This window comes from Labeo rohita, chromosome 1, assembly GCF_022985175.1.
Source record: "Labeo rohita strain BAU-BD-2019 chromosome 1, IGBB_LRoh.1.0, whole genome shotgun sequence".
Lineage (NCBI taxonomy): Eukaryota > Metazoa > Chordata > Actinopteri > Cypriniformes > Cyprinidae > Labeo > Labeo rohita.
Window position 1 is genome coordinate 22,471,108 of NC_066869.1, and position 14,037 is coordinate 22,485,144.

Consider the following 14,037-nt stretch of genomic DNA (forward strand, 5'->3'; position numbering starts at 1 on the left):
TTGGGTGAACTATCCTTTTAAGTGCTAGTAAATTGTGATTGTCTTTTTTTTTAATGTTCATCAGTTTCCAATGATATCTTACCTCTATGCCATTATCATTTTAGTTGTGGTGTGAACTTCTCTATACTTGTGAATTTAGAACAATTAATAAAACTTTATAGATATAGATTTTGTCTTAAGATTAAGATTGCAATTACCTGTTGTGATGCTGTTGACACTTTTATATTTCTAAAATGTGTTTACCACTCTAAATCTGATCTTTCGTTGTCCTTTGTTTGCAGAGAGTAGTTTGTTGAATAAAGCCCCACCCACTCCCACCATGTTCAAGTACAGGCCCACCTACAGCAGCCCGGGCAAGAACCACACTGCCCTCACACATGCCTATGCCAACCAGGTAACTTTTCTCTGTTGATTTACATGTCTTTTATTTAAAGTACAGAGGGTCTGTGTGTTCATACACAATCTATGGTGGTAATTCACAGTTTGACATCATTTACGTTCTTTTGCATGACTTTAATTATTATTTCCTTCATACCACTTTTTTTTTTCCTAACATTTTGTTCAATCCATTAAATCGTTTTTCCCCTTTCCAATTTGGTTGACTCAGTGGCTTTCAGTTGAACAGTATCAGTAAGTTTACACTGTACTACTATTTCTGTGTGTCTGTGTGCGTTTTTGTTTTATGTGCCAGTGATCCTCTCCTTACTTTAAGATTTATCTTTTTTTTTTCAGTGTCCATATGCATTGAATTTTAAATGCAGCTTGTTAATGCAGCTGAATTGTTTTATGAATCTCCCACTATTTAGTAGTCATTTCATATCTTTAACTTAAAAATCACTAAGGGTTAAATTATATAAAGATGTTGTCTTTACAAAAAGACCACATTGCTTTCTCGAAAAGGCCACAGCTTGTACAAAAGACAAAATTGGCACAGACAAATATGGTTATTCTAAAGCAAAATAATAAATATAATCTGTTCCATTGTTTAATTAAACTCTAGTAGTGTTAATAAAGCCTACACTGTGTCAACACAAGCATCAATCTCTCCTCACAGTGCAGCTGTGCAAAACAGTTTGCTGGTTGTAGCTGTTGGGGTGTGCCGGTTTTGGCTCTATGATGCTGGATTAGGATATATTAGATGAGAAATACACCATGTCATGTGATTTTCATTCTGAAAGACCTGAGGCCTCATGAATAAACGGTTACTAAGTTTCCATTGTAGAAGTAACTGGGTGACACATTCAAACATAGCAGTGAGATATTCTACCCATATTCACAGTATAGGAGTGTTTTTTAATTCTGTATCGTTCTATAACACTTTACAATAAGGTGTCTTTTGTTAAAGAAGTCCACTTCTGGAACAAAAATGTACAGATAATGTGCTCACCCCCTTGTCATCAAAGATGTTCATGTCTTTCTTTCTTTAGTCATAAAGAAATTATGTTTTTTGAGGAAAACATTTCAGGATTTTTCTTCATATAATGGACTGCTATGGTGCCCCGAGTTCGAACTTCCAAAATGCAGTTTAAATGCGGCTTCAAACGATCCCAAATGCGGTTGTAAACGATCCCAGCGGGGGAGAAGGTTCTTATCTAGCGAAACGGTCGATTATTTTCATTTAAAAAAATACAATTTAAATACTTTGTGATCTCAAACGCTTGTCTCGTCTTACTCTGCCTGAACTCTGGTGTATTCTGGCTCAAGACAGTTAGGGTATGTAGAAAAACTCCAATCGTATTTTCTCCCTCAACTTCAAAAATCATTTCAAAATCATCTCCTGCAGAAGTACCGACTTTGCAAAGTAGATCAAAACTCTTAAAGAGGTAAAACAGCGATATAGGGTGATTTTGAAGTTGAGGGAGAACATAAAATTTTGACAGTTATGGTTTTTCAACATACCGTAACTGTCATGAACCTGAAAAAAAACAGAGTTCAGGCAGAGTAAAACAAGACGAGCATTTGACATTAAAAAGTATATAAATTGTATTATTTTTATGAAAATAATCAATCGTATCGCTAGATAATACACTTCTTCCTCGGCTGGGATCATTTACAACCGTATTTGGGATCGTTTGAAGCTGCATTTAAAATTGTAAGTTCAAACTCAGGGCCATAGAAGTCCACTATATGGAGGAAAATGTTGAAATGTTTTCCTCAAAAAACATAATTTCCTTACAACTGAAGAAAGAAAGACATGAACATCTTGGATGACAAGGGGGTGAGTACATTATCTGTAAATCTTTGTTCTGGAACTTTAAGATTAGCTAATGTGTAAACTAACATGAACAAACAATGAACAGTACATTTATTACACTATTTATTAATCTTTGTTAATGTTAGTTAATAAAAATACAGTTGTTCATTGTTCATGCTAGTTCACAGTGCATTATCTAATGTTAACAAACGCAACTTGTGACTTTAATAATGCATTAGTAAATTAACATTGTTTAATAATTGCTGTAGTGAACTTTATTATAAAGTGTTACCATTCTGTCTTTTATTCTCCTTGAATATAAGGCATATAAGCCGTCAGACCTTCAAGAGTTTCTAAAATAGTTCACTCCAAAATGACAATAATCATTGTTTGTCTCAGCCCTCAAATCAGGAAAACACTTCTGAAAATTACAGGCACAGGACTTTATCAGGCTGCTAGGAAGTAAAATGACATACAGTTGAGGTCAAAAGTTTACATACACCTTGCAGAATCTGCAAAATTTTAATTATTTTACCAAAATAAGAGGGATCATACAGAATGCATGTAATTTTTTTTTTGTATCTAGTAATGCAACTATTGCACGAGGTTCAAACGCTCACTAATGCTTCAGAAGGAAATAAAAGGGTAAATTAAATTTTTGTCTTCTGGGAAACATGTAAGTATCTTCTGTAGCTTCCGAAAGGCAGTACTAAATGGAAAAAAAAAGCTATTTAGGCAACATAAGAAAAATGTAGAAGTTCTGTTCAAAAGTTTACACCCCTGACTCTTAATGCATTGTGTTTCCTTCTGGGGCATCAGTGAGCAGTTGAACCTTCTGTAATAGTCACATATGAGTCCCTCAGTTGTCCTCGGTGTGAAAAGATGGATCTCAAAATCATACAGTCATTGTGGGGTTCAAATACACAAAAATGCAGAAAAACCAAAGAATTTTTGGGACCTGAAGGATTTTTTTTGAAGAACAGTAGGCAGTAGGAATTTTACTGTTCAGGACAAACAAGGGACTCATTAACAACTATCACTAAACAAAAAAAAACACAGCTCTGGATCATTCAGGTAACAGCACAGTACTAAGAATCAAGCGTATGTAAAGTTTTTTTTTTGTGGACTATGTCTTTTATGTGATCTTATTTAGGTTAGTACTAAATAAAAAAATAACATGCATTTTGTATGATCCCTCTTACTTTGGTAAAATAATTAACATTTTGCACATTCTGCAAGGTAAACTTTTGACCTCAACTGTATGCAATGTTCAGTTTTGCTTAAGGCATTTAGTAACAAAATAAAACTAGACATTCATGTGCAGAACTTTTTATTGTTCTGTGAAATAAATACTTGATTTAAATGGATAAAAAATTATGCACAGTCACTCAGGTCGACTACAGTTGGCTACAGTCTAATCTACAATTTTAGGCTAAGAAGCCAAGCAGGGTAAATGTCATGCTTGCTTGTAGCTTACTTTTTATACATGAGGCCCCAGGGCTTTTTATCCCCTGCCAACAAAGACCACAAGTCAAGAAAAGATAGATATTGTGGTCTTTTGATTTTTAACGCTGCTCATGTGGTGTGGTGTGCTGTACTGAAACAAATGCGAAAATGACACGCATTCAAACTCCTGTGGAAAAACAATGGCGCTCTGCACTAAGTGTGCCCAAGTTTGTTCCCTGCCTTTCCAAGCTTAGCCTCTCTGTCTGTCACAATGCTGGCTCTTTATTATAGCTATAGAAAACGCTTTCCTAAATCATCTGTCCCCAGTGGCCCACCAGATCCTTACCCGAGGTTTGTCCTCGACATCCCTTTGAATTTAGCTTTCAGATTTCCTTTGAAACTTTATAAACTCTTCTGCTTGCTGTCTCTCTCGCTCTCTCTGTAGATGAGTCGTGGGGACAGTCTTAAAGAGTCCTCTTCTTCTCTCCTCCAGTCCAGTCAGCAGCCAGGCTATCGCTCTGAGCCCAGTCTGGATGGGCGCGATGGGGGTGGAGTGGAGCGAAGCGGGCCAGAGCGAACAGGCGGGGGTCCTGGAGGACCTCCAGGCTCAGGGATCACAGGATACGCCCTAGGAGGGCGTTCGTATCCCTCGTTTTCTGATCCCACAGTTCTTGCCGGAGGCTCGCGGTCCTCCAGCGTTCGCTCTTCCCACAATGCCCCGCCATCTGAAGCAACCACCTCCACCAGCTACAAGAGCTTAGCCAATCAGACGCCACCGCAGGCCCCTCGGAACGGCAGTCTGTCGTACGATAGTCTGCTCACACCTTCCGAAAGCCCAGATTTTGAGTCGGCAGCACCTGAGATGTCACCGGGCCGACCGCGCACGCCTGTAGTTGGATACAGTTCGCCCTTCCTGTCGGCGCAGATCGCCCAACAACGGGAGGCGGAGCTCCACCAGCCGTCTGCCTCCAGCACCGCCCTCCTTGCCTCCCCGCAGCACGCCGGCTACCTACGTGGCTCCACCTCCTCTCCGCCCGCTCCGCCTGAACGAGAGCGGGAACGCCTGCTGCACGACTCTCAGCCGCCCCATCATCACCACCACCACCATCATCATCATCACCATCACCATCGGCCGCCCCGCTTCTCTCGACCCCCTCTGCTCTCTGACTCGGGCCCATCTCAGCCCTCATATCCGTACCGCACTCGCTCCACTGACACGCCCTTGCCGCCCACCACTCACCCTCCACGCTCGCCGCACCCCCCGCCGCTGGGGAAGTCTCTGTCTTACTCTAGCGCTGCCGCTGCAGAGATGCAGTACCGCCTGGTCCGCAAAGCCTCGGCCTCGGTCGGGGGAGGGGGCATACAGGCGCCAAAGTGAGTAACTCCCCCTCAACCTTACGACGCTCTGCGCAGCCTGCTGCCTCCTTCCTCCTACTCTTCCTCCTCCTCCTCCCAGACTCCTGTGAGTGTATCTCTTTCGCTTCTTTCTTCCTTCTGCTTTTTCCCACCGGTCTGAACTCATTCTGTCTAGGCAACTCTCCAGTAGTTTTATGCTTTAATCAGCGATCATTTGTTGCTTTCTGCTGTTTGGTGTCATTGTTGAACTGTTGTGAATCATAATTATTAAAACCAAAATCAGTTATCCCTTAATGAATTGTCAGTTAAATAGTTAAAGGATGAGTTCACTTCCAAAAAAAATATTTCCTGTAAGTTTACTCACCTCTATGTCATCCAAGATGTTCATGCCTTTCTTCAGTCGAAAAGAAATGAAGGTTTCTGAGGGAAAAATTTCAGGATTTTTGTCCATATAGTGGACTTCAATGGGGATCAGCAGGTTGAAGGTCCAAATTGCAGTTTTATCCCCATCATTTCACACGATCCCAGCTGAGGAATCGCTAGCAAAACAATCAATCAGTTTCTTAAAAAAAAAAAGGTAAAACCATGATGTTGGACGATTTTGAATTTTCATGATCATTTTTTTAATTCATAAAGCGTTAAGCTGCACATCACAGAGCTAGTGCAAGATGAACATTTGTGGTTAAAAAGTATATATATATATATATTTTTTTTTTATTCCTCTGCTGGGATTGTGTAGAGCCCTTTAAAACTGCACTGAAACTGCAGTTTGGACCTTCAGCCTATTGGCTCCCATTGAAGTCCGCTATATGGAGAAAAATCCTGGAATGTTTTCCTCCAAAATTTTAATTTCTTTTTGACTGAAGAAAAGAAAGATATGAACATTTTGGATGACATGGGGTACATTTTCAGGAAATTTCTATCCTGGAAGTGAACTAATCTTTTAAGAAATATTTTAAATTAAATTCTGTTATTCATTTATTTAACAAAAAATACAAAATAAAATACTTAACATTGCCAAAACATTAAAACTACATAAAAATGAAAGAAAAAAGGAAATAATATTACTAATGAAATTTAATTGAGCACAATTATTAACTCTTTCATTAAATTAGTTATAATTATTTAGATTTAAAATTTTATTATTATTATGATTATTACTATGTGAGTTTAGATAAATAAATATAAATATATATATATATATATATATATAAATATATAAATATATAAATCCAAGTAAAAAAAAAAAAAGGGAAACTAAAATATAGTAAAATTACTGAAGGTATTACTAATTTAATTTACATCTTCTAACCATTTAATTTTAAATGTGCGGTCAACCATTACAGTTTTTAAAAATGTAATGGCTTTGTTCACACAGGCAGCAAAATAAATATATAATATTTAATTTATGCATGTATTTTAGTTTGAATGGCAAAATAAAAAAAAAAAAAACATAGTTGCATTAATATTAAACCTGACTTTTGCTTTAATCTGAACAATCAGGTTAGATTTCAGGTAGTTTTTCTCACAGTTCAGGACAGGGTCAGACTTCTGCATGAATTCATAATTTTGGAATGCCTCTGTTGTCTCATATACACTACCAATCAGTCAAGTTTTTGAACAGTAAGGTCACTTCTGCTCACCAAGCCTGCATTTATTTGATCCAAAATACAGGGAAAGCAGTAATATTGTGAAATATATTTACTATTTGAACTGTTTTCAATTTAAATATTTTTTAAATGTAATTTATTCCTGTGGTCAAATCTGAATTTTCAGCATCATTACTCCAGTATTCATTGTTACATGATCCTTCTAATAAGAAATTATTCTAATATGCTGATTTGCTATTGAAGAAACATTGTTAGGGCCCGAGCACTGCAGTGCGAGGACCCTATTGGAATTGCTCTGTTTATTATTATTATTATTGATTATTATTATCATCAATATTTAAAACAGTTGAGTACGTTTTTTTCGGGATTCTTTGAGTAGAAAGGTCCAAAGATCTGCATTTATCTGAAATAAAAAGCTTTTGAAACATTATATATAATAGCATTTTTTTTTGGGGGGGGGCAGAAATTATAGACATTAGTACTTTTATTTAGCAAGGATGCTTTTAATTGATCAAAAGTGATGATAAAGACATTTATAATAGGGCTGTTCGATTCAAAGAATTTTAGAATCGATTCCGATTCCTGGTTCTGGAATCGATGGGATTTGATTCCAAGAGTGTTGAAACAACTGTTGTTTTAGATTCTTTTTCGATTCTTGTTTTTTTTTGTTTTTGTTTTTGTTTTTATGAAGCTTTGTTTTTAAAAAAATTATGATACGTTTCTGTATTTAAATTATAATTTTGTCTGCATTGCCCATGAAGTTAGTCATAGCCCACAGTTCAGTAATGGACATGCGTTTATTGCAAGAATGAAACAAGACGTGTATAGTTCAGCTGAATGATGTTATTTCAACCATATGCTTTGCACAAAATTAACAAACTGAACATTGAAACAAGATAACAAGAACATTAGCAACAACACTCATATAAGAGCTGATATTAGAGCTTGTGGTTTATCTGTCAGTCAGACGTGCACTCTATGCCACTTGTCTGTGCTCTCTGCGCTTTGTTTCAGAATTATCACAGCATTTTATTTAAAATGGAAATAGGACCAAGACCCTCAATCACATCATGATCTGTTTTGTTGTGCAGCGTTCATGTGGACAATACAAGCCAGTTCCGCCGTAAAATAACTTCTGAATCATTTTTGAACTGGTTCATTAAAACGATCTATCCGAAAGAACCTTTTCGTTGCAACGAATCAGACTTCTAATCACTTTTAGCGAGCAAGAGGCAAATGTGACTTGAGTAATGATGCTGAAATTTCAGCTTTAAAATCACAGGAATAAATTACATTTTAAAATATATTCAAATAGAAAACAGTTTTAAATAGTAAAAATGTTTAAAAATTGTACTGTTTTTGCTGTACTTTGGATCAAATCAATTCAGGCTTGGTAACACTTACCGTTCAAATACTGTTCAAAATACTTTTGACTGGTAGTGTCCAGTTGTCTCAGTGCCATATCATGATGTCACAGTAAACATGAACAGAATCAAATAAAGCACGTCTATGAGGAAAGAGAATAGAAAACTAGATTTTTATATTTAAATTATTTATTTATTTTAAGTCTCCTGACATCATGCTGCCGCTTAAATTGTTACCATGGTGACCTGTGTAGATAAACTGGATATTGTCTGCTCTAGAATAAACAGATCCAATTTAATCAGTGGCAAAATGACTAAATGGATAGATCTGAGACGGACAGAAAGCTTCATTACTGTGCTCATTTAGGGGTCTGGAAAGCCTGTTTTGCTTTGTGTTATTAGTCAGCATTTTAAAAGCAACAAAATCAACCTGGCCTCCACTGAGAAGCAGAGAATAATTCTTCTTTACAGGAAACGTTGATTAGAATGGAAAAAAAATATGAACCAAATTTTGTCATGGGGTTTTGTATTTTAAGTTGACATGTATCCATTGTTATTTGGAAACAACCCAAGGGCCAAACAATGAGCCCTGTTTGCTAACAGTCATTTCATTGGCATGCTGACAGCCAAGCTAATGTTTATAATAAACCTGCCATGCTTCAGTGCTTAAGAGAATATTTCCTTTCCAAATTGTGTAGCAGAGAAATTAAAATATCCTGGCAGGCAAGACCGAATTTGCCATTGTAGCTAAACTATTTCCATTGTCTTTTCGCACTGTTTTCTGAACTTATATCTGCTCTGGGAGGCTTTCTAACTGATGTCTATATCTTGCATTTTTGTCATAGCCACAGGAATTTGAAATAATAGGCATCATGTGATGTTTCATTATTGGTTATCACATTCTTTCATATGTGTTGTGATTTACTTTTGGTTACATTGTGATGCTTTAAAGGGGAAGTCCACTTCCAAAATAAAGATTCACATATAATTTACTCACCCCCTTGTCATCCAAGATGTCCATGTCTTTCTTTCTTCAGTCGTAAAGAAATTGTTTTTTGAGGAAAACATTTCAACATTTTTCTCCATATAATGGACTGATATGGTGCCCCCGAGTTTGAACTTCCAAAATGCAGTTTAAATGCGACTTCAAACGATCCCAGATGCGGTTGTAAACAGTCCCGGCTGAGGAAGAACAGTCTTATCTAGTGAAACGATCGCGTATTTTCATAAAAATAATACAATTTCTATACTTTTTAATGTCAAACATTCGTCTTGTTTTAATGTGCCTGAACGACATACCCTAACTGTCTTGAGTCAGAATACACAGAGTTCAGGCAGAGCCAGACAAGATGATCGTTTGAGATTAAAAAGTATTTAAATTGTATTTTTAAAAAAAAAAAAAAAAAACAGATCGTTTTGCTACATAAGACCCTTCTTTCTCAGCTGGGATCATTTACAACCACTTTTGGGATTGTTTGAAGCTGCATTTAAACTGCATTTTGGAAGTTCAAAATCGGGGCACCGATTTCTCCATTATATAAGAAAAATCCAGAAATGTTTTCCTCAAAAAACATAATTTCTTTACGACTGAAGAAAGACAGACATGAACATCTTGGATGACAAGGGGGTGAGTACATTATCTGTGAATCTTTGTTTTGGAATTGGACTTCTCCTTTAATCTGGTTTTTGGCTATGGCAGTGAAACTTTCATAGACGTTACTGTAAAATAGCACATTGCACACATTTTTATATAATATTGTGCATGATTTAAATGCATGTTACAGGATCATCATACCTTTACTCTCAAATACAATACTGTTTAAAAGTTTGGGGTTTATATATTGTTGTTGTTGTCTCTCTTGCTCACCAAGGCTGCATTTATTTAATCAAAAACTCTGAAATATTACAATTTAAAGTAACTGTTCTCTATTTGAATATATTTTAAAATTACATTTATTTCTGTGATGGCAAAGCTGAATTTTCAGCATTATTACTCCAGTCTTCAGTGTCACATGATCCTTCAGAAATCATTCTAATTTGCTGATTTGTTGTTCAAGAAACATTTCTTCTTATTGTGGAAACTGTGGTGCATTTTTTAATGTATTTTCACTTAATGTCTTTTAATGTAGTTTAAAAAAATTAATTTGAAACAAATCATAATGTCATCTTTACTGTCACTTTTGATTAATTAAATGCATTATTGCTTAGTTTTAATTTCTTAAAGGGAACCCCGGTTATTAAAAGATTAGTTCACTTCCAGAACAAAAATTTACAGATAATGTACTTACCCCCTTGTAATCCAAGATGTTCATGTCTTCTTTCTTCAGTCGTAAAGAAATTGTGTTTTTTGAGGAAAACATTTCAGGATTTCTCTCCATGTAATGGACTTCTGTGGTGCCCCCAAATTTGAACTTCCAAAATGTAGTTTAAATGCAGCTTCAAAGGGCTCTAAATGTTCCCAGCCGAGGAAGAAGAGTCTTATCTAGTGAAACATAGCATTGACGTGGCATCATATCAGCATTTTATTGTTGTTTTGGAGTGAAAATAGCAACAGGCACCGCCAGTAGCTCACAGAGTCCAACCATTTCAAGTCAAAGTAATGGCGCCCCCCATAGTCCAAAATATGTATAAAACGATGTGGATTTGTTAATTAATGCAAGTCTTTCATGGGTTTTCTACTACATATTTCAATAAGAGACATCATTTATGTTATATTACGCCATACAAGTCTTAATACCCAGTGTTCCCTTTAAAAAAAAGTAAGGGTAAAAATCAGACCCTAAACTTTTTAACAGTGATTAAAGTACTATATAAGTTTATATACTATCGCAAGTCTTTCTCTAAAAGCTCTGTTTCTCTGTTTTAGGGACGAGATACAGATGAAATCGTATAGTCGGACAAACGGGCAGCCAAAGCCGCCTTCCACCCCCTCGTCCCCCTCTCATCCTGTCAGCGTGTCCATGCGCCCAGGTCAGGCGTATTCCAGTGCCGGCTCTTCTCAGAGCCCCGCCCACAAGCCTGGAGGCGGGGTGAAGAAGGTGACGGGCGTCGGAGGGACCACTTATGAGATATCAGTGTGAGAGACGAGCCGTCTTGACCCGTGTTGTCAAGAATGAAGCCACGGACTCATTTTGTTCACCGACGCAGCAGAAAAAAATCTGTTTGCCGGACATTTATTGATGCCTACAGGAAAGATCTTAAAACTTCTATTCAAAATTGAAGCAAATCTCTGCTGTTATGTTTTTTTGAAAAGGAAATAATGCTGACCAGCAGGTTTTGGTTGGATATGACATAGAGGAGGAGGAGGAGGAGGAGGAGCAGGGGGGTCATTCAAGCCGTGACATAGTAGGACTTCAGGACTCCTCACCAGTAAGGAGCTGTGACGGCTGAAGGACCGGATTGCCTTGAAAACATTTCAGTACATAACGACGACAAAAAAAAAAAAGATTTTTATCAAAGAGAAATGTGTAAATTGTTGTGTATAGAGAAAAAATGATCACAGTTTTTTTTTTTTTTTTGTTTTTTTTCCGGAGTGGAATTTGATTTTTACAAAAAAAGGGGACCTGTGGCATTCAGTAGCCATTTCAGACCACTGTGATTGGCATGCGACAATGTTGCGTCTGTATCCAATCAGCACCAGGGGAGCAAAACGGTAGAAAAGATAAGGAAATGGACTAATGCATTATTTAAATGACAGCAGCCTTTTCAAGTGCAAGTAGTGTTTTCTGAGCAATGGCCTTGGAAATTCAAGCAAGTTTTTATTTAATTTTTAAAGTGTTATTTTATATGACTTTATAAATGGTTATTGATAAGATCAAAATGTTTTTTTTTTCTACAAAGGCTGATATTTGTTCTCTACGGACTTTTATCTAATCAAACGGAGGGATAAAGAGCTGATGGCCACTTTAGCCGGAAAATGATCAGCCGATAATCAAAGGGTTAATCGTAGCATAATAATGCATTTGATATGGTGGCGTCCAATATGTGGGACATATTTCAAAACTTATCCTGTAAACATTGATTGGCTGCCTCTTAGATATAATTTTTTTGTTTGTTTTATTAATAAGTGAGAGCCAAATCTCACTGGTGGCCTTGACTAGTCAGCCATGTAGGATTTAAAGCTTCCTGCGATGCCACAGAATGGTGGGTGATCATATCAGTGCCCTCTGATTGGATAGCGGTTGAGCCAATCAGTGGATGTTAGCTGTCATTTTGAATCAGTGAAAGCCTTTTATTTTTAATTATTTAATTCTATTGCATTCGAGAAGATTGTGACATTGTGCAGGACTCATTTCAATCATCGTCTGTCTTGTCAGGGGTGTTGATCGACATTTAGAACAGAGTTGGCCAATCAGGGGACAGAATGTGTTTGCAATGAAAATACTTATAGGAATATTTTGGATCAGAAGATGGACTGAGGGAAGGGAGGGAAAGAAAGAAAAGAACGTGTACTGTATAGTTCGGTGTGAGTGAATATGGTTGTGAATATGTGTATGCGTGTGTGCGTGTTTGAGCATTGGTAATAAACTCTTTATAAATCAGTTGTGCTTTCGTAGATGCCTCATTCGTGACTGTTTCTATAGGAAATTGTAATAGTCAACTTGATGTCATTCACCATAGTAATCGATATTCGAAGAGGTCACAACCCTGCACAGCCAATGCTTGACCGTTACAAGATGATGGGCACGTCTATAAATGTATACATAGCTTTGTTTTAATAGATAAATCTTTAGAAAGCTACACACCAAAACAACATTTTTTTTTGTCTATCCACAAATCTGTGAAAGCCTGTTGTCAATGTAAACATAGGAAAAATGGTCTAAAAATATGTTGGCACCTCTACCTTGTTGCAGCTTTGGAAAATAACTGGGTGTACCTAAAAAAATAGTGAAAATGATAGTGGATGTGCTCCCTTGTTTGTTTCATGAATCTCAGCTCACAGGGAATTTTAGTTTTTGTTTTACGGCATAAACAATCTTATATAGGTTTTTTATTTCTTATTTTTGTAAAGTCCGTGTAAAGCAATATTAAATGTGTTCAGAGTTTGTCACACCACAGAAAAATGTGTTATTAACCACCCAGACAAATTTGAATGATGAAAACGGCGAGTAAAAAAAAAAAATGATCAAAATCTAAGACCTATTCAGCTGCATGTGCATAATAGTGGCAGAAAAACACTGGTAACAAGTGGAGTGAAACGGGTAAAATACATGGTTAAGGCTGATGCTAGAACAGGAATGCAAATAATTTTTATAGAATACTGTCGTCAAAGACGCCATTTGAAGCTAAACGCAGATGTTTAAACAGACAGGCTATGGATGAAAACTGCTAGGATTATTTTTAAAGCATAAATTTGATTTAAATGGTCTACATAATATTCACATATGCTGTTCGTAGGGGACCTATTCGCCCTACAGTTACAGCATGACATATTTAAGCCTATTTTACATATTTATTTTATCTCACAATTCTGACTTTTTTCTCGCAAATGCAAGTTTATATCTCCTAGTTTTGACTTTATAACTCGATTTAACTCAACAATAGTGAGTTTGTCAATTGTCAGGGGGAAAAAGCCAGAGCTGAGGGGAAAAGACAATGACGAGTTGGTTTTTCTTATCAGAACTGTGAAATTAAATATCGGAATTGCGAGAATAATGTCAGAATTTTGAAATATAATCTCAAGTTTACCTGCTTTTATTCTTTTATCCCATTGCTCCATAGACCTCTACTTGAAAACTGTAATATTCTGCAACCAAATAAGCTCCGCCCACAAAAAATGTCATCACTGTTTGCAAACACTGAATTGGTCTATTCTGTGCTTTCAAACGCTAGGGGCGTGCCTAAAGCCAAAGCCACGCCCACTCACGGGAAAGCTGCCGCCTTTTTTAACCGTCAAATAGCGCCTCAACCTAAATGGATGACCAGGCTGTTTTATAAATGATTGCAATCAGGTAATTTGCATTTACGTGACGAATGTATAGCTAGCAAACTGTAGGCTGTAGTAACTAACCATAATGACAGTAACTCGCGACTGAGAGGGTGAACCACTGATGCTAATACACTCCAG

At 36.8% G+C, this 14,037-nt stretch overlaps 1 protein-coding gene across 3 annotated transcripts in view; it reads left to right on the plus strand.

Moving 5' to 3' along the window:
* Positions 1–12,511, plus strand: part of zdhhc5a (zinc finger DHHC-type palmitoyltransferase 5a) — a 35,012-nt gene extending 22,501 nt beyond the window's left edge. The window contains exons 10-12 of one of the 3 annotated variants that reach the window (XR_007827936.1): positions 282–394; positions 4,086–5,102; positions 10,837–10,973. Coding sequence is in view for 2 of the 3 variants with exons in the window: in XM_051112388.1 (XP_050968345.1) it covers positions 282–394; positions 4,086–5,014; positions 10,837–11,050 (1,256 nt within the window). In the remaining variant the exon portion in view is untranslated. Of the gene's footprint in view, positions 1–281; positions 395–4,085; positions 5,103–10,836 lie in introns of all 3 variants that reach the window. The other 2 variants (XM_051112388.1, XM_051112397.1) reach the window with 2 other exon arrangements.
* The last annotated feature ends 1,526 nt before the right edge of the window (positions 12,512–14,037 follow it).